The following is an 18,593-nucleotide window of genomic DNA, read 5'->3' as shown; positions in this document are numbered from 1 at the left end:
AGTGAGGGGTGAAGGATGGGGAGGGAGGACTGGGTGGCAGTTTGAGGTGCTGATTTCCAGAACCTGGAGTTCATCTGGAAGAGTATCTCCTCCAACCTCCGCCTTCATTCATGTGCTTATCCATTCATAAATCCTCCAGATGTGAACTACATGGGGGCAACCTTCCTCCTGACGGTGGTCCTGAGAAGACGGCGCTAACTCATCCTCTGGCTGCAGATGAGGAAACTGAGGTGCAAGGACCCCACAGCCTCTTGCCCAGAACCCCGGCCCCGGGACTTGTGGTGGATGCAGAGGTGGGATGTGAGTCTCCCTGGACTCCAGCCCCAGCCTGGTCAGTTCTCCAGGTTGGCCAGCAGGGCTGTGGCTTCCAAGGGGCTGCCTGGACCAAGCACTCCCCACTTCCGTGCCTTCTCTGACCCATGGCGGACTTTCCCTTCACCTGGCTAACTCCAGCTCAACCTTCAGAGTGCAGATGGGACGTCACTTCCCTCCGGAAGCTTTCCTTAAACCCCCAAATCAGCAGGTGAGATCAGGGGTCCAGATCTGCACCCTCCACCTTTATTCCTGGAGGACCAGCGTTAGATCCACCTTGTGGGGCCAGCCAGACACAGCCACAGTTGAAGGCTGTTGGACGGAACTGATTTCATTATTGAACAGACCACTGGAAGAGCTGGGTCCAATGAGCTGCGCCTGCCCACACCCACTCTCACTGCCCACACCCACTCTCACTGCCCACACCCACTCTCACTGCAATATTGGAGGGTTCTGGAGCCGCTCAGAGGGGGAGAGGGCACTTCCTCCCTAACACTACCCACCACACCACCCTGCCTACTTGGCCCAAATTCATCTTCCAAAGCATGGGTGGGGAGAAGGCATGAGCTCCAAGTGGACCGCTCCCGTGACCAGGCTGAGGGGGTGGGGGGACTGGTGTGCAGATACACTTGGGAGGATGTATCTGGACATTCACTTAGGCTGAGGGAGGTCTTGGGGTTCCCCACCTTGAAGACTCCCACAGTTTCAAGGGTCCTTTGGATCTCTGCCTAGTTCTTTCTCAATGGACACAGCCTTTGCCTTTTTATGTGTTCATTCCTTACTTTATTCTGCTCTGATCCCCACGCCACTCTGTGCTGGGCTGTGCCAGGCATTGAAGATACGATAGCCCTGCTTTGGGAAGATCATGTTGGGGAAGGGCTGGTTGTCGGCCAAGGGGTACCACCCTCCCCAGAGCCCAGGTTCCACTCCCCCCATTCCCACCCTTTCCACCCTTGGGCATCTTTCTGGGATGCTTCAGGTAAGGCATAAAGATGGGCAGCAGGAAGGGTTTCCTTATTGATCAAGGAGGGCCCACTGGGTCCAAGTTATGTTGTTATGTTGATGATAACGATGTTGAAGGAGTGGAGAAGGGACAGTGAGCAGGCAGGAGGGAGGTAGAGGGGAGGGAAGTACAGGAGGGGGACTTCCCTCAGGCTAGAGGAACCACAGGGTCCACGACTGGCCAGCATTTAGGAGTGGAGGCCTGCCCCACCCTGGTCAGGGAGTTGGTCTCTATGCAGAGGACAGCAGAGGCTAGGGCCTTGGGTGGGGAGACAGAGGAGGCCTGGGTACAAGGTCTGGCTGCACAACCTGTCACCGCGGGACTCGATGAGTCCTTTTTTCTGAAGGGCCTCAGCTTTCCCATCTGTACAATGGACTGGTCTCTCCCACTTTTGGTTTGGTTTTGCAACATCCTCTGGGTACATGTGTGCCTGGTCCTCCGGCCCCTGCGCTTGGGAGGAGGAAGTGGACAAGGACCACTCAGAGTCATGTGGGCTGTGGGAGCACAGCACAGTCAGGGGAGGCTTCTGAGAAGAGGTGTCATCTGCACTGGTCCTTGAAGAATGAGACTCTTCCTACCTTGTCCTCTTCTCACAAACCAGGACAGTGGCCACATGGGGCAGATGTCTCTGTAGAGGTCAAACACCTGCTCCACCTTGAGGCTGTGGGTGAGTGAGGAGTGGTGTGGAGGGAGGCGCAATGTTTTCTGCACAACCACACACACCTGGGCCAGGTCCTCCTTGCCCCAAGCCCCGTGGGTACATGGGGCCTTGACGTGGCTCTCCAAGGAAAGATTGGGGAATTGTTTTTCTGCTAAAAATTTAAGCCATTAACATAGATTGAACACCTACTGTGTACCCTGATGGTGACCGGAAATGGGCAACATACAGTAGGTTTCAGTAGGATTAATAATTGTTTTGTGAGAAAGAAGACATCAGTCTGCCTGGACCCTGCAGAGCGAGGGAGGCTGCAGGAAGATGGGGGGAGGGTGCTGTGTTAAGAGGATCCTTGGAGCTGTGCCTTTCAAGGTGAGGGCTTTGGATAGGCAGAGAAAGCAGGGGGCCTCCTGGAGAACACAGGCCAAAGCTTGGGGGCTGGAATATTTGAGACTGTCAGCCACAGTGAGAGGGTGGGGGACAGAGGGAAGGCTGGAGGTCTTGTCTGGGGTCAGATCACAAAAAGCCTTGGATAGTGGAGTCACATACAAGAGTCTTAGGACAGGGATCAGTTCAGGAGCCACCTCCTCCTGGAAGCCTCTAGGTCACTGCCTTTCCTGGGTCCCTGTCATGGCATGACTATTTTGTTTTTTTCTAGGACATGCTCCTGTCTGTTTCGCTGCTGCTAAAACCCTGTCCTTGAGGAGTGGCCCAAAGCTTTTGATATCTCTTTTCAAAGAATCTGTTCCAGCTCTTCTGCCTGGCCGGTGAGCTCCAGAGGCCCAGGACCAGGCCTTAGAGGCTGAGGGATCCTGTGTGTGGTTCCTGTGGCCCTGTGGTTTATTTCTGTGGCCAGGCTGGAGTAAGGGTCTGAGGTATCTCTGGCCCCAAATTCCAGAGAAACCAGTCAGTAGATCAAAACGGGAAGCATGCTGAGCTGCAGTCCAGAGAGAAAATCCATGTCAAAAGCCAGAGGCCAGGGTCCCCTGTGGAACCTCCAATGACACCTTTGCTTCAGGCTCTGCTCTCTGCCACATGGAAGCCATTTCCAAAGAGCTTTGCTCAGGCGAATGCAGGTCTCGTGTCTCTAGGGCCCAGTTCATCTCTGGTTTGGGCTCTGAGATCAGGGTAGCCGGCAGACAGGGAGGGAGGGAGGGAGGGCAGGGGGTAGCCCCTCAGCCCTGCCTCAGCCCTCCCCAGTCCCCCGGCCCCCTGGCTTCAGCTTCTCCAGTGTTCTGCTCACAGTGGACAGGCTGCTTCGGGCTCCTGGGCAAGAGACAAGCACAGGGCTGCCTGAGTAGACAGATTCCGGATCAGAGCAACTCAGAGGGCCAGTGGGGAGGGAGGGGAGTCCCAGGGACAGCTTCAGCTGAGTTTAAAGAGGCACGGATGGTCAGACTGGCTCTTCAAGAGGACAGCAGCATGGGGGGGTTGGTGGGCGGTTAGAGGCTGGACTTGAGGCTGGCTGCCTGGTTTCAGTTCTGGTTCCACTACTTCCTAGCTGCCTTACTTAATCTCTCTGTGCCTCAGTTGCCCCATATATAAAGTGGGCCTAATTACAGTACCTCCCTCATGTGGCTGTTTTGAGAATGGAACACATTAATATATGTAAAGTGTTTGGAGCAGGGTCTGGAAGGGAGCCCTTTGCTGGGATTAGGCATCCCAGCACTGGCAGTAGATGCTGTGGGCTAGGCCCATCTTTGAGAAACTCCTGCCCTAGAATTTTCCAGTGTGTGGAGATGGGGAAGGAGGAAGCTGTTCCATTTCAGTTACTGGCTCTGAGAGTTGGATTCCATCATGGGAGAAGAGAGTGAAAAAACGTAAACTGAGACATGGGACCACGGGTCTGTCCGGGTGCCCATGTAGGGCACAACAGAGAAGCCCTGAGGTCAAACAAGAGGAGCCCAGCTCAGCCCCGAGCAAGAAGGGTTTTGGCTGAACACTCTGCTGGCTCCTGGTGACTGGGGACGCCCCTTCTGCATGTCCCTCCAGGCTTCTCCCTGGCTCCCACAGAGCTGCTCAGCCAGAGAGCAGAGGTGGAAGATGGACTCAGGAGTTTTTAAAACTTACCCTCTTTATTGCCATTGGCGCTGGATCTTCCCTCCCCATGGTCTGGCCCCGGATGGGGGTGGATTCTCAGGCTCCCTGCACAATAAGACCACCCCAGGCCCCCTGGTTACTAAGCCATTCTCAGATCAAGTCCTGCTTTGGGAAGGGAAGACCTGCCTGTTGCCTCATCTCCATCCCCGCTGCTGTCTTCACTCCATCACATTCCTTTAGGCCTCCCACATGATCTGGGCTGGCTTGGGGGTGGAGATGGGAGAAATGGGCCCTTGAAAGGGAAGATGGAGGACTTTTTGAGGAGGTGAAGGTCGCGGGGAGAACTAGGAATATGCAAAGCCCCCCAGGATTGATGGAGACGGTAGCCTGTGTGTGGGCAGCTGAGATGAATTGAGGAGCTATACAGGGGTCCTGAGGTCATTGTTGGAGGTCATGGCAATGCCAGCACACACACACACACCTATACCTACACACACACCACACACACACCACACACACACCACACACACACACACACACACACACACACACACACAGCCAGGATCAGTCATACACATGGGCAGGGTTTTGCCCCACAGTGGGCCACAGATTCACACACAATGGGTCTCACACAACAGTCCTTGGAATAGGGCTCTGCTGGGGGCTGGGGAGAGGACTCACCTATGGTAGGCAGGATGTGGTCCAGGTTGAACCGAGCCTTTAGAAAGGGGTAGGCCAAGATGACGAGCCCTGAGAAGAGAGACACAGAGGGGTCCTGTGATGGGGAAGGGGCCGGGTTAGTGCAGGCTGCATGAGGCTGTGGGTAGGCTGTGAGCCCGGGGGTGGTTTATGAGGGTGACATGGATGTGCACGGAAGGAGCATGAGTGTGCACGTTGGACTGTGGGTGCGCAAATGTGAGCCTGTGAGAGTTTAGGGGGGCGGCTCCCCATCACCCAGGCCTAAGAGGGGGCAGGGAGTAGTGCCTCTTTGGAGAAAGGGTTACAGGCTGTGAAAGCCCAGGTTCCTGGCTCTAGCCTGCCCAGGTGCTAACTGGCTGGAAGTGGGCCCAGCTGACATCACCGCCACCAACACTCCAATACCCCTGCCTCCCCTGAGCCTGGGAGCTCCTTAGCGTGCTTCTTCCCACCCAGCCCTGGGGAGCGCTTAGCAGAAGAGTGGACCCTGCCCTGCCCACCTCCATTTCATCCCCAGACCAAATGTCTGTGACCCTTGGCAAGAATTTGCAGGTACAGAGGCCAAGAACCCACCCGTCTGGTGCTTCTGGCTCTGCTTTTGGCCCAGGAGGTGGAGTGGGGAGGGATGGTACTCAGCACTGTGGGGATATCAGTGGGACTGGCTCAGATAGAGAGTGGATAGATGCCTGGACAGACAGATGACCTGCCAAGAAATACCAGGAAAGAAAAGGAAACCCTCTGAGTTGGATCCTCTCTTGGCTGAGTGTCCCACTGGGACATCTGTCCTCCTTTACGTGACCCCTGTCAACCCACCCTCAACAGGCTTATGAATTCCACCCCAAACCCAGGAGCCCAGGGCTTGGGACTAGAGGGCCAGAGAGGAGTTTGACGTCCAGCTCCCTTCTCCCAGTCTCCTTCCCCCCAGCAGAAGGAACCTCACTCCAGCCCTCCCTGCCTCCCTGTACCTCCGACAGCTGCTTTGCTCACGTCTCTGTAGCTTCTATACTCCCCAACCGATTCCTATGAAACCAGCCATTCCCTCCATTTCTCATTCACCTGACCATGCCCCCGCTCCCCCTTCCAAGCCCAGCACCTGCTCACCCAGACCGGCGGCGCCAATAAAGATGCCACCCACGGCAGCTGCAGCTTTGGACACGGACACACCGATGATGATGCTGCCGGCCACCAGGCCGAGGGCCACACAGGCCAGCTGCAGGCAGCGGAAGTCTCTGCTGCTGATGGGGATGTCCATGCAGGCCTAGCCAGGGGTCTGCTGCCAGAGGGGCCTGTCCCCGGGAGAGCCCTGGAGGTCTCTGTCCTCCTGGATGTATCTTTGCTGACGCTCCACCTTCAGAGCAGGGGTTTCTGGGGAGGAAGATTTGAGGCTGGTAACCCTATCCCACAGCTCTCCAAGGGGCCCCCGGCCGCACCTTGACCTAGGATCCCTGCCAGGTCACCCCAGCCTACTCTTCCTCCCCCAAAGGCCACTGAATGTGGAGGTTGCTCCTGCCTGACCACATCCTGCCTTGGCCACCAGAGTTCTGGAGAGCAGGGCCTGCCGTACGGGGTTCTCTCCTGTGCGCTTCCTCTCGGGAGGGCTGAGCCTGAGCGCCCGTGCCCAGGACATCGCGCCCTAGCTCCCTGGAACCTGTGTGGCTGCCACTGGGCCTTGGCCTATTAAAGTTTAAAGCAGTGGGGGAGGTTGGTCCAGGGGACACGGGCTCCTCAGAGAAGTGGGCCGCAGGGGGGTCCTGAGTTATTCATGAGGCTGCAACGTGAGCTGCCACCTGTCCCAGAGGCCCACGCGGGCAGGCAGCCCAGGTTCCACGGCTGGCGCCTGAGGGGGCAGGGTGGACTGCGGGGTTTAGTGGCCAGGGACGTCAAGAGACTCCCGGCTATCTGCTCAGGGCCCACCCTTGCTGTCTTCCGCCATTTGGCACATGAGGCCTCTGCTCAGGGACATGGAGACAGGCACAAGTGTGACACATAGGGGGCCTGGAGGAAGCTCAGAGGCCGGAACAGTGACTGGGACAGGAGGAGAGAACAAGGTTCATGCTCGCCCCGCGCCCCTCCCCCCAGCCTGTCAAGCTCTGGTCTCCTAGGGGGAGCAGGGCTGAGGGGTCTTGGTTTGAGGCTGATCTCAGGGGACCTCCTTCTCCTCAGGTAGGCTTGGTACTCGCCCCCCTTTTAGTTGCCAGTGGGCTGGGAAGGATCCCTAGCAGGGGGCTGAGAGGGAAAAGCAGAGGTGGGGGGCGTGAGGTAGGAGGAAGATAAACATAGGGAGAGGATTGGCAGCGGTGGGGTGTCAGCAGCCAGGGTCAGGAGACTGGGACATGGCTGGCGCCTCCCGACCTCCTCTGTCCTGCCTGTCTGACCTACTTGCAGCACCCACCAGTTAGAGGCTGGGCATTGGTAGCCCAGCCCAGCCCTAGCCCACCCAGACACAGCCCTCACCACTAACTGCATTCTCTGGCCTTTTATGGATCAGGACCTCCCCCATCCCAGGATCTGGGCCTGCCCCTAGGCACCTGGGCAGGTCCCAGGGTCCCATCCCTGGCCCCACTGGCCTCTCTTTGTGTGCCTGTCTCCCTGACTATGTCTGCCACCCAGCAGAGCCAGGCCAAGGTTCTCCACCTCCACAGCTACCCCCTGCCCCTCGCTCCTCCCCTTCTCTGCTGCCGCCCTTCTGCTGAATGTCTGCCTAGCTGTTGGGAGAGCGCCTCCGTCCTGCAGGACCCTGCTTGGCCAGCCCCAGCTGGGTGAAGTCCGTCCTGACGGTGCCTGAGTGGGGGGAGGGGGCTGCCTACCACTGCTCCTGTGTCCCCCATGCTGAAGTGCCCACCATCTGACCTCATTCTCTGTCTCCTCTGTGGACCAGAAGCTCCTCAAGGGCAGACTCGGGGAGTGAGCTCCACAGAATGCCATGGCTATCAGGGACCTGGGCGAGGCTTCTGAACACAAGGCGGAGTTCAGGGAGGGCTTGGACCTGCACAAACACCTCAGGGCAGCAAAGAGGAAGGCTACGGGCACCCTGGCACCTCTGCCTCTAACAAAGCGCTTTCCTTGGATGGGGGTGGGGGCCTGAGAAGGCCAGGGTCCCCTGACTGAGCTTTGCCAAGGGAGACACTGTCAGGAGGCTGAAGAGAAGCCTGAGGCAAGAACAGGTGTGAACTCAAAGGTTCACAGAGAGGAGGAATGACTGCAGAGCACCAGTGGGCCCCAGGCTGTGTCCCTGGGCCCCAGAAGAGGAAGCCCCTGGAGGTGGGCATTCCCCAGCCACAGCGGCTGCTGCCAATGTTCTCTGTGCCTCTCTCCAGGATGAGTTCTGATTATTCCTCTAATTAGGCATCAAATGACAGCCCATGTCTCTGTCACACATAATTGATCCCCCCACTGACTAGTTTTAGAAGGAGCTGTCAAAATAATTGTCTATGAAAATGTGTTCTGAGATGTTGAGCTTTGGGAATCTCAATGCCCTCACCCCCATTAAGTGTTTGCATAACTCGGGTTGGGCAGGGTATGAAGCTGATGGCGGCCCCCACACCGTCAGCGAGACAGGGCACTTCATGCTGTGGGACTTGGGCCAGCCACTCCACCGCCTGAACCTCACTTTGCCCATCTGGTGAAGGGGGATGGGGGGATGGCAGAGGCTGGAGTCAGGGAGGCCTGCACATTGTGAATTTCATATTCCAGAAGAATACTCCAACCTCTAAAAATTGGAGACCAAATGCTAAATTAGAGGGTGGTTTTTTTTTTTTGTTTTTTTGTTTTTTGACATTGTAAATTCCTCAGGGCACAAAGTCGGAAGAGGAAATATGGAGGAGAGACCCATGAAGCCATTATCAGTTACAAGATCACAGAACTATAAACCTCCGCAAGCTCCTTCATAGAACAGGTAGGGAGGCTGAGACATGGGGAGAGGAACGGTTGCCCCAGAGTCCTCGACAAACCCTGTGTCCAGATTCCCGGTTCAGCTCAGAAGTACTCTAGCATTTCGTTGTCCCTCAGTTTCTAAATTGTCTTATTTGAGGTGGGAGGAATTGGCAATCCCACCATCAGAGGGAGGCACAGTGTTCAGTCAAGGCCTCCATCTTTGCCATCATGACAGGGGAGTGTCATTAAAGGTACTTAAAGCCTTTGTGATGCCCACTCTTCCATTGATTAGAAATGTGGAGAGGGAGGCTTGCCAATTCTTTCCTCAATATAGGCTGGTTCATCTGTGAAAAAGAAATACAAGCTTGTCCTTGGGTGATGTGCTTCCTACGATAGGTAGAGTTGGAAACCCAAGTCACTAGAGGCCAATCACCCCACCTGTCCCCTACCCCTCACCCTCCCCCCCCCTCCCAGCACCAGAGCCCTCCTTCCTGAAGTCTGGGGCCTCCAGGCCTTTGAACCCCGGGGGTGGGTAGGCCACGGGTCATCTCTTTGTCTCTAGGCGAGGCTGGGGCTGGAGTGCCTGCCTATGCTTTTTCCTTCCCAGAGGCACCAAGTCCAAGGCTGGCCTGGGGTGGGAAGGAAGAGTGGGCGAAAGGCGTCAGTGTGGTTTAGTTCTGTTTATTTTCCTTGAGGGGTGAGGACCCTGGAAAAGAGCGTGATTAATGCACCAATCCCCTGGAGGACGGGCAGCTTTCCCAGACTGTTCAGAAGCTAAACTCAGGGAAGTGGCTTCCAAGGCAACTGCTACCATGGCAACAAGAGTGCCAGCCGTGGGGGTACCTTGCTCCTGGCTCCCCTCCAGACCTAAGCAGCTGGAGTTGGCACGGGACCAGGGCACTGCTGTTTGTGGAACAGGTGCATTGGGCTGGGAGGGAGGAGGGCGCCCCAGAGCTCAGGCAGGTGGATCCCCAGATCCCAGAGGGAGAAAGACTTGGCCCCTATGCCCAGGCCCCCAGCTAGAGGTCAGATAGGAGTCTTGCTAACTAGGTTTGAGGCAGGAGGCCTGAGGTCTAGGACATGCTGGCTGGCTGGGACCATCTTTCTCCTAAGGCTCAGTCCAAGCCTGAGCCCTAGAGCTAGGGGACTGGCCGCCCTAGCTGAAGGCCCCAGAGCCTCCCTCAGTGTGTCTGCCATATGTCTTTGCCCAGCAGAGCCAGACATGTGGCCTGGGCCTCATAAAGGACAAGGGACTTCCCAAGGTCACCCAGTGAACAGTGGCAAAAGGACTAGTACACAAGACCCCCAAGATCCCCAAACTCAGACTCTGCCCTGGCCACTACAGCAGCCCCTTGGGGACAGGGACCCCAGCCCAGAGGGGCAGAGCAGCCTGTCGGCAGGAAGACCCCACAAAGGGCTAGAAGCCAGACCCATCTGGAAAGCCCAGATCCATCTCCACCCACACAAGCCAAGGAAAGGGGGAAAGCTCGTCTTCATCACTGGCACAGAGTGGAGTAATTCTGCCTCAGGGGATGGCAATGAAAACAGCTACAACTACCATAGCCAGCCTTTACTGCATACTTGCTGTATGTGCCTGAACTGCTCTAACGCTGTATTTATTAATCCACAAGTTCAAAATGGCACCAAGAGGTAAGCAGCCCAATTTTGGCTAAAGAAACTGCTACCCAGGGCAGTAACTTGCCAAGGGCGCAAAGCTAGTTAAGCAGCAGGGCTGGGATCTGAACCCTGGCAGTGCAGCTCTGGGTCCCAAGTCTCTCTCAGAAGAATTTCATTTCTGTCTTCCTACCTGTAGAGCGAAGTAAGTTTTTCCTTTTTCTGCTCAGTTCTAAGTGGGGCAACATAATGATATGACTGCTATGAAAATTAAATAAGGCCAAGAACTTTCTCCGCAAGCAGCTGTTCCTTAGTAAGCACACAATAATGCCAGCAAAACCAAAGTAAGCACTGTAGCATTTAAGCAGAGCCGTGAAGGATAAGAGGGGCCTTGCCGGTTGGACCGGGGATGGGGAAGCAGGCTTGCCAAGGGCACAGCCGGAGCAAAGGCACGGAGGCACGACAGAGCCGGCTGGTGCTGCTCACAGCTGGGAGTAGGGGGCACTTGGTCCAGGAAGCCCCTGGAAGTCCCATCCCTGCTGGCCAACCCAAAGGACTGACTGGGCTGGAGCTAGAGTCGGGACAAAACTCATACCCTGGCTCCAAGCCCCCAGGGACTGGGAGACTTTGGGCCCAAAGGCTCAGATTCTGCAGGCCTGTCTCTCTAGCCCATCCCACTCCAGGTAGAAGAAAGGATGTGAGCACGTTAACAGTTACTGGGAAGGGAAGACAGCCAACAGAAAGTGTGTCTACATGGAGGCACCCACACTGCAGGAGAGCCCCTAGAGTGGGGAGCTCCCAATCCCATCACCCGTCTCTGCTCCCCTGTGCAGAAAAGCTGCCAGTAGCACCTCGTGCCCTGCCCCAATCCTCGGACTTCCGTCTTGCCAACCCCTTCCCACCCCTGCCCTCTCCAGTGTGGCTCTGAAGATGACACCGGACAAAGCACAGGAAAGCCCTGTGCGTGATGCACATGAAAGCCGTGGCTGAGGCGCCATTTTTCTTTGTTCCAAGTCTGGCACAGTCCTGGGCACACAACACCCCAAAACAGATCCTGAAGAAAGGCTTAGTGCTGCTCCAGACAGACAGGGCTTTGTTCCTGCCTGCGTGGGTGCTGGCCTGGGCACAGGGCACATCTAATAAAATACTTTTTGAAGACGGCTTGTGTGATGGTTGCTGACCATCTTCTGCCAATGGCGAGACCCTAGGGGGCAGAGGCTGCTTCCCACTCATCTCTGGATCCGAGCACAGAAAAGGAGATTGACAAATGCTGATGAACTTCATTTCCTCGTCTAAAAAAGAAAAGCAGTGAAATCTCCTTCACCTTGTGTTGGGGGTCCAATGAGGGGCTAGATTGAGAGGTCCCACTAGGTGCGCCTTCCCCGCACTGGGCTGGACTCAGCCCCTCTCCGGGAGGCCTGACTCCTCAGGTTTACAGGGGAGGAAAGGACCATCAAGAAGGCCGCAGCTAAAATTTACAAGTTTTATTAAAACAAGCACATGTATAATAGCATTGTCGTGTTGTGTAAATGTCTGTCTGACATGTACAAATCGATTTTCTCTAGGTGGCTGCACAGCCCAGCTTATCTGACGCCAATGTGTCTTCATGCTCTCTGGGGCAGCAGGCACATGGCTGGGACCTGCGCCGCATCCGATCCGGGGCCACATCGGGCGCACAGCTCCTTCTAACTGCCCTGGTCTGATGCTGCCCTCCAGCAGACACAGTATCTAAGGCACGCATCGTCTCAACAGCTTAAAACCAGTGAGAATAATAGGAAACAGCAATTAAAACCTTTCACATGCATGGACATTTGAGGAAGAACGAGCCATTACATGCTCTGGAAAATCCACGGGCTTGCAGTGGGAGTTGAAAGTCCCATCTTTGCTGGAAGTGCATGGTTAAAAAAAAACATGTTTTTAAATGAAATAATATGGACTTCAGCAGCAATCCCAAACAAGGAAGAGGATGATAAATGAGGGACACGTTTTGGTCCCGGCAAAGAAAGATTATGTGTTTCTCCTGCGCTACAGACTGGAAGACTGATCTGGCCTCCTGAACACAGAAGGCTCCCTGACCTCTCCTGAAGTGACGGGATGGCTTTGTTCAGCCAGGGGAGGACATCCGGAGGACAGAGGAAGGTGGAAGGACCAGCAGGGGGGTGGGGGGAGGAGGTGACAGTGCAGAGAGAAGAAAGAGCCTCTGTCAACCAACGCTTCCCAAGGCTGGCTCCCTGAAGGCTGCAGCCCCAGCCGCCACTGCCGCCTGCCACCCAGGAGAGCAGGCTGCATCCTAGATCTGCAGGCGGGTGAGCAGGTGGGCAGGAGCCCAGCAGAGAGATGTCCCTGCCTCAGGCGATTATGCAAAGTGACAAGTGATTGCTTTCCTTTTCAAAGACAACCCCTTTGGAAAGAGCTTTTTCCTTGAGGACTCTGGGGAAATGGGGGGTTGGGTGGCCTGGATGGAGCCACAGAGCGGCTCCCTCTACCGGCTCTGCAGACTTTGGCCTAGCCCGGGCAGGCTGAGGTCCTGGAGGCTGTGGCTGGAGCGGGTCAGAGTGCAGTGGGAGTTGGACACGGTTCCGGGTCATCGCTGCGACCTGCCTGGGCCAGGGCCCTCCGTCGGGCCAGGCGTGACTTGCACGGAGGAGAAAGCCTCACAGAACATAGGCCCTCAGCCAGGGACTCCTCTGCCAGCTCGTCTTCCTCGTGCTGAGAAAGCTGGCGGTTAAGGGCGATGGCCTCAGCTGCGAAGAGTGTCAGGTCCATCGTGCTATTTCTAGAGGGGCGGGCAGCACACAGCAGAGGGGAGTGGGGCTCAGTGCCCTGGCCGGCTGGCTCCCAGACCCCCAGCAGCTTTTTCTGGGCTGCCCCCGGCCCACCCCTCACCCCCCCGGAAGTCATTCTTGCCCAGGTTCAGAATCTTATTTCACTGAGGCTGGAATGGCTTTGAGCCTCAACTACAGTCCTAAGACCTCAGACTTGGGACAAATGTCCCCTTCTATTCAGAGCACCCTCCTCGAGCTCCCAAGTTCCACACCCAGCTCTTCCAGAGGAAAGGCCCAGCACACAAAGTGCACACCCACATATCCCCTCTCCCCTGTCAGAGCAGGGAGCAGCAAGAGCAGGGGCTGCGCCTCTGTCTGTGTCCCCAGGGCCCAGCTCCAGGCTAGTATTCAGCAGGCGCCGTGGGCCTACCAAATACATCCTCTAAGGTGGACCAGAGGTTTAGAGCCTCAAGGCCCCTGGACACAGCCCTAGAGAATCAGGTGGGACCCAAGCAGGGCGGTAGCATTCTGGCTCACATGAATGGAGACTACAGCGTTGTAAGACCTCCCTGTGTGACTCCCAGAAACTTGTCATGAGGTTGGTTCCTAGAGGTGTTCCCACAATGTGGGAGCCCTGGTCCTTTGGCAATAGGGCAATGCTCACTAGGAACATGACCTAGTGTTAAAAGGCACTAGAGTCCAACAGATCCAGGTTCAAAGTCCAACTCCCAAGGCTACTGTGTGGCCCTGAGTAAGTTACTGCAATCTCTCTACTCTTGGTTCTCTCACCCACAATATGGGAGTAATAGGTATACCTCTCTTTTAAATTTATCATACAGATTATGAATAGCATCCCTGTACAGCCCTTGGCAGCGTATCTGGCATGTGGTATGTATTTATTGTCCAGTGGCCATTCCTATCGTCGTGTCTAGTGGTGACAGGACAACCGATCCCAGTGCCTTACAGCGCCCCCATCCTGCTACTACAGCCATAGTGGCAGCAGGAAACCCTGGGGTGAGTAACCCACAGAGAAGGTCTTTGGGCTGTAAATGGTGATTTCTAGTTAGGATGCAAGAGTGGATATGGAAACAGGTTTTTCTCCTGCAGAGGGGCCTTGAAGGAGCTGGAGGGCAGGGGAGGCCATCAGGTGGCAGAAGAGAAGGCAGGCTGGGGAGCCCTTCCAGGAGGAGGATACCTGAGCCTAGAGATGGGCTCCCTGTCCCTACCTCCATCCCATGTGGCTGAAAGTTTGAGGGACAGTCAAGCCAAAGAAAGGGCATGGGGTTGGAGCATTTACCTCTGGAGGATTCGCGGCGTGGGGAGTCCCCTTTCTGGAGCTTGCTAGAATGGGAAGGACAGACGCGGGGGTAAGCACTGCTCCCTCCTTCAAGAGCTGCCCCCGCCCATGCCAGTACAGGGTGGGTATGTTATTAGAGGCTCCTGGCCCAGCACAGAGACTTGGCCGAACTCACCTGCGGGGTCAGACCTTCCAAGGAGAGAGCAAGAAAGTCCCAGCTTGAACCCAGCTGCCTTTGCGTGGAGAGCCACTCCGTGCCTGGCAGAGTCCTAACCGTCCTCCAAGACCCAGCCTGAGGGTCACTTCCCTTGTGAAGGAAGCATTTATACTCCCACCCCTGCCACCTCCCTCCCCGTCCCTTGTCCTTCTGATACACATTCATTACACTACACCTCATTTAGTCCTTGTCTCCCTCTCTCCACTAGAATAAGAAGACAGGGATTGGGTTTTACGCATCCCAGGACTGCCAGAGTCCAGCATGGGTAGGTGTCCAGTAAGGACAGCACCTCTTGGGTACCTGGGAATTAGCCACTCAGAGATTCTTGGATTGGGTCTCCCTGTAACAGGGCGCTGGCAATGTTTGCTCCCTTCCACTGGCAGGGCCACTGAGGCTGGGTAGGGCCTGGCAGACCAATGACACAGTGAATCACAGGAGGTGTGGTCGACCCCTTGGAGGGGCAGACATCAAGTACCATGACTGAGGAGGATGGTTAAAAATGCTTCCTGGTTGGGGTGCTGGGTGGCTTAGTCGGTTAAGTGTCTGACTTTGGCTCAGGTCATGATCTCATAGTTTTGTGAGTTCCAGCTCTGCATCAGGCTGTCTGCTGATAGCACAGGGCTCCCTTCGGATCCTTTGTCTCCCTCTTTCTCTGTCCCTCCCCTGCTCTCTCAAAAATACACATTAAAAGAAATAAATTTTCTAGGAAAGATTTGGATCTTTAGTTTGGGAAAAACACCACCATTTGCCTTTTAGGCAAGCTGCACTCCAGGACCACATGGAGAACCTAGGTGCCCTCACTGCATCCTCACGGTGAGCAGGGCACTGAGGCCCTGCTTCTGGGCATTCCCAGCTAATGATGTGTGTCATATGGGGAGGGTACCACAGACCCCAAAGCCCAATATCGGACTGCTTCCCAGACTGTGTGCCTCTGCCAATGGTGGGATGCATGAGCCAAATCCCTCAGAGGCCTCTGTCCATTCCTGAGAGGCATAGGTCAGTTAGGAGCCTCATCTGAGGCCAAGATTAGAGCCAAGTTTATGACCCCTAAGCGGTTCCTTCAGTGGCCAGTTCACTCCACATGTGCAGGGACTGAAGCTGCCATATGGTCTCCCTCCAGCTGAAGTCAGCCACCCAGGCTGCTGTCCAGTACCTGCTACTATAAAGCTTCCTCATGGCCACACTACAGGCCACCGAGGTGGGTGACCGCCCCGCCCTGGGTTACTCACCCCCTGCACCCAGGGGTGCTGCAGAACTTGGGCAGCACTCAGTCTCTGCTTTGCATCTCGAACCAGGAGCTTGGAGATGAGGTCTTTAGCCTCGCTGGAGATGTGTGCCCAGTCCTTGTCAGGAAACTCATACTTGCCTTCCTGGATGCTCTCAAACAGCTTGTTCTAGGTAAAGAAGATTCCTCCTAAGGCCACACTACCAGGGAATAAGCAGGATGTGCCTGCCATTGATTAGGTCACCTGGGTCCCATGGACCTCAGCTGAAGCTGCTGCCCAGGGCTTGGCGATGTCACAGGCCAGGGCCCTTCCTGGTTCCCCCATCCCCACTAAATCATCAGGCCACACAGAATGCCCCTGGTGGGCACGGATGACTAGGCTACCTGGTGGGCTGAGTGGGTGACACTTGGGGAAGACCAACTAGGGAACACAGCCCCAGTTCCTTGGCCCTTCATATGGGGCCCCCACAAATGGGTTCCTCGCAACCTGTCAGGTCTCACCTCGCCTCGGCCCTAACCTTACACTTCTACCCTCCTTTCCTGTACACGTGCCGCTGTCCCACACCTCCGTGTCTTTGCTGGTGCTTCTGCTTCTGCTTCTGTTTTTGGCCCCTCTTCTCCTGGGCTGGACTCATGTTTTAAGACTCAGCTCAGGTACGTTCTTCTCTAACAATCCTCTCCTGAGCTCCCAGCTGGACTGAGTGCTCCTCTGTCTCTCTCTCACCCTGTTGCTGGCCCTTGGACAGAAGAGGAAAAGGGCACTATAGACCCCCTTCCAGAGCAGGAACAACCCCCAGCCCAGTACTGCTGGGCATCCCACAAGCACGCTGACCCCCGCCCAGCAGCCCCGGTGCAGAGGGTCCCGGAGCTGGGCTCACCTGGCACACCCTGCAGACCTCTCCCCGGTCCCAGCCACAGTCGGCCCCACAGTGACCTACGAAGGGGGGGTAGCCACTCAGCATGATGTAGAGGACCACGCCCAGGCTCCACAGGTCACAGCGCTTGTCGTAAAAAGTGGCCTCGTCCCTGAAGACCTCCACCACCTCCGGGGCCATGTATTCTGCAGAGCCACACTGTGGGGGCCAAGGTTGGGGAGGGGAAAGGGCAGAGAAGGGAGATGCTTAGTCACGGGGGAGGGGATGGCGAAGAGCAGAATGTAATGGGACTTGAGTAAGAGGATGGGGTTGCAGAGCACCGAGGCACTTAGAAAAGCTGAGCCACCTGAACATTTGTAAATGGAGTCCTAGCATTCCCCACGATCACACGGCTAGTTCCAGGTCCCCTTCTTATCTTTTCAGGTCCTTCTCCAGGAGGCAGAGGCTGCAGGAGTCCCTCTGCCTCAGCTCTCTGCAGACAGTCACCTAATATACTGGCACTTCGATGTACCAAGGGCATGGCTCTGGGAGGGGGTCTGTGGACATGTAATCCCATAAGGCAATGAGTTCTTCAAGCGAAGCCCTGCTAACCTTCTCTGTCGTCTTAGACCAAGGAGGGGTAAGACTTTAGAATTAAGAGTTCATCAAAGCTGGGACAGCTCTTGGAACAAATCCAACCTCCCTGCTTCTCCCATTTATAGACGGGAACACCAAGGACTAGGATGGGGCAGGGATTTGGTTCAAGCACATCAGTGGTAACCAAGTGCAAAAATTCAGGATTCCTTCCTCCCATCCTTGCACGGAAAAGACTTATAAAAACAAAACAATTCTTTTTGCTCCCTTCTTCATTATTTCAGGGTGCCAAGAGATACCTCCCTGGCCTCCAACACACATGACTAATTAGATGGGAAGATGGGAAATGGAGAAAGGACTTTCTGTTATTGGCAATTAGAGCTAATGACTTTGAGAACAAGGTAGCTCAGTGTTGTAGAAGCTAATATGGAAACATTTCTAATAATGTTGATTAGAATAAGACATGAGCATACTGAAATGCATGTCTTAAAAAAGGGTATTAGGAAAATTCACTGATGAAGCATGCAAATCTCAAAAGCCTCACAATAATTGTAGTACATTGGGTGTGTGCAAGAGGATCTTAGGAAGAACAGCTCCCAGCTGCACATCCGGCATGAAATGTGAAGTGAAGGAAGCAGCAGGATACCTCAGCCAAGTGATCCTACATGCAGGGAGCCAGGGCCTCTCAGTTCCTGCCACAGTAAGACCACACTCCTGTCCTCCATCACGGGGGGATGTGCCCAGATGCTGCAGGACACAGCAGAACTCAGAGCTATCATGTGCTCACATGCAAAAAGCTGGTCTAGGACAGCATCTGTCTCTACCTGGATCAGGAGTCAGGGCTCAGCCTGTTCTCATAGATACAGTTTGTCCCGTCATTGGCAGAGGACCCACCTCATGCTGCAAGCTCTTTCATCAGCAGTTAAGCACTGGTGGGGGGGGGGGAGGGCTCACTATGCAGTGGCCAGATGACAATTCAGGCAGCTGGCAGTGATGTAGATACACTTGGTTTTCCTTCCTTAGCCCCTGTTCTGCACTCCAGCTTTGGCTTGTGGGTACTCCAAATGACAGGAGCCCCGAAGGAAGTGGTACAGGGTGCCCAGCCATACATACTGGAGTGGTCAGCTCTGGTGTGGTTATGGGGGTGCAGGAGTTGTTCAATTTCACCCCACTCCCCAAGTCAAAGTCACAGATTTTCACTGGAGACACCTGAAAAGGAAAGCAGGAAACAGAGGTTACAAATATATGAAACCCAAGGGCAGGAGGAGACCAATGTGACTATGACAAAGGCACTCACCCTCCCTCGCTCTCTCCCCTCACGTGGGAGGTGGGGGTCTCTCACTGGCTCACTCTCACTCTTGCTCTCAGGGGTGCCCTCTCTCTCTCTCTCTCTCTCTCTGTATATATGGCTGCCATGCTGAAGCCCAGCTTTATCTGTCATGTCATGT

General features: G+C 55.4%; 2 protein-coding genes across 8 annotated transcripts in view; both read right to left on the bottom strand.

The window, feature by feature from the left end:
* Nucleotides 1–3,156: 3,156 nt before the first annotated feature.
* On the bottom strand, nucleotides 3,157–5,958 carry KNCN (kinocilin). The gene is made up of 4 exons (XM_039254799.1): nucleotides 5,808–5,958; nucleotides 4,692–4,760; nucleotides 4,041–4,115; nucleotides 3,157–3,236 (listed from the first exon to the last, which is right to left on the bottom strand). The coding sequence occupies exons 1-4, from the start codon at nucleotides 5,956–5,958 to the stop codon at nucleotides 3,157–3,159; spliced, it is 375 nt and encodes a 124-aa protein (XP_039110730.1).
* Nucleotides 5,959–11,662: 5,704 nt separating this feature from the next.
* MKNK1 (MAPK interacting serine/threonine kinase 1) overlaps nucleotides 11,663–18,593 on the bottom strand; it is a 41,670-nt gene continuing 34,739 nt past the window's right edge. For 4 of the 7 annotated variants that reach the window (XM_039254835.1, XM_039254833.1, XM_039254834.1 and 1 more), the window contains 5 exons: nucleotides 18,100–18,354; nucleotides 16,576–16,770; nucleotides 15,702–15,866; nucleotides 14,256–14,299; nucleotides 11,663–12,969 (listed from right to left, as the gene is read on the bottom strand). In XM_039254835.1, the coding sequence (XP_039110766.1) occupies nucleotides 12,744–12,969; nucleotides 14,256–14,299; nucleotides 15,702–15,866; nucleotides 16,576–16,770; nucleotides 18,100–18,354 (885 nt within the window). In that variant the 3' untranslated portion in view covers nucleotides 11,663–12,743. The remainder of the gene's footprint in view (nucleotides 12,970–14,255; nucleotides 14,300–15,701; nucleotides 15,867–16,575; nucleotides 16,771–18,099; nucleotides 18,355–18,593) is intronic. The other 3 variants (XM_039254836.1, XM_039254837.1, XM_039254838.1) reach the window with 3 other exon arrangements.

This window comes from Hyaena hyaena, unplaced genomic scaffold (assembly GCF_003009895.1).
Source record: "Hyaena hyaena isolate Hyena2069 unplaced genomic scaffold, ASM300989v1 scaffold_503, whole genome shotgun sequence".
NCBI classification, from domain to species: domain Eukaryota; kingdom Metazoa; phylum Chordata; class Mammalia; order Carnivora; family Hyaenidae; genus Hyaena; species Hyaena hyaena.
This window is presented reverse-complemented; position numbering and strand designations above follow the sequence as displayed.

Coding starts and splice junctions, on each gene's coding strand:
- KNCN (XM_039254799.1), bottom strand. CDS start 5,958: ATGGACATCCCCATCAGCAGCAGAGACTTCCGCTGCCTGCAGCTGGCC. Junction 4,761..5,807: donor TATTGGCGCCGCCGGTCTGG/GTGAGCAGGTGC, acceptor CTCTCTTCTCAG/GGCTCGTCATCTTGGCCTAC. Junction 4,116..4,691: donor CCACATCCTGCCTACCATAG/GTGAGTCCTCTC, acceptor CTTATTGTGCAG/GGAGCCTGAGAATCCACCCC.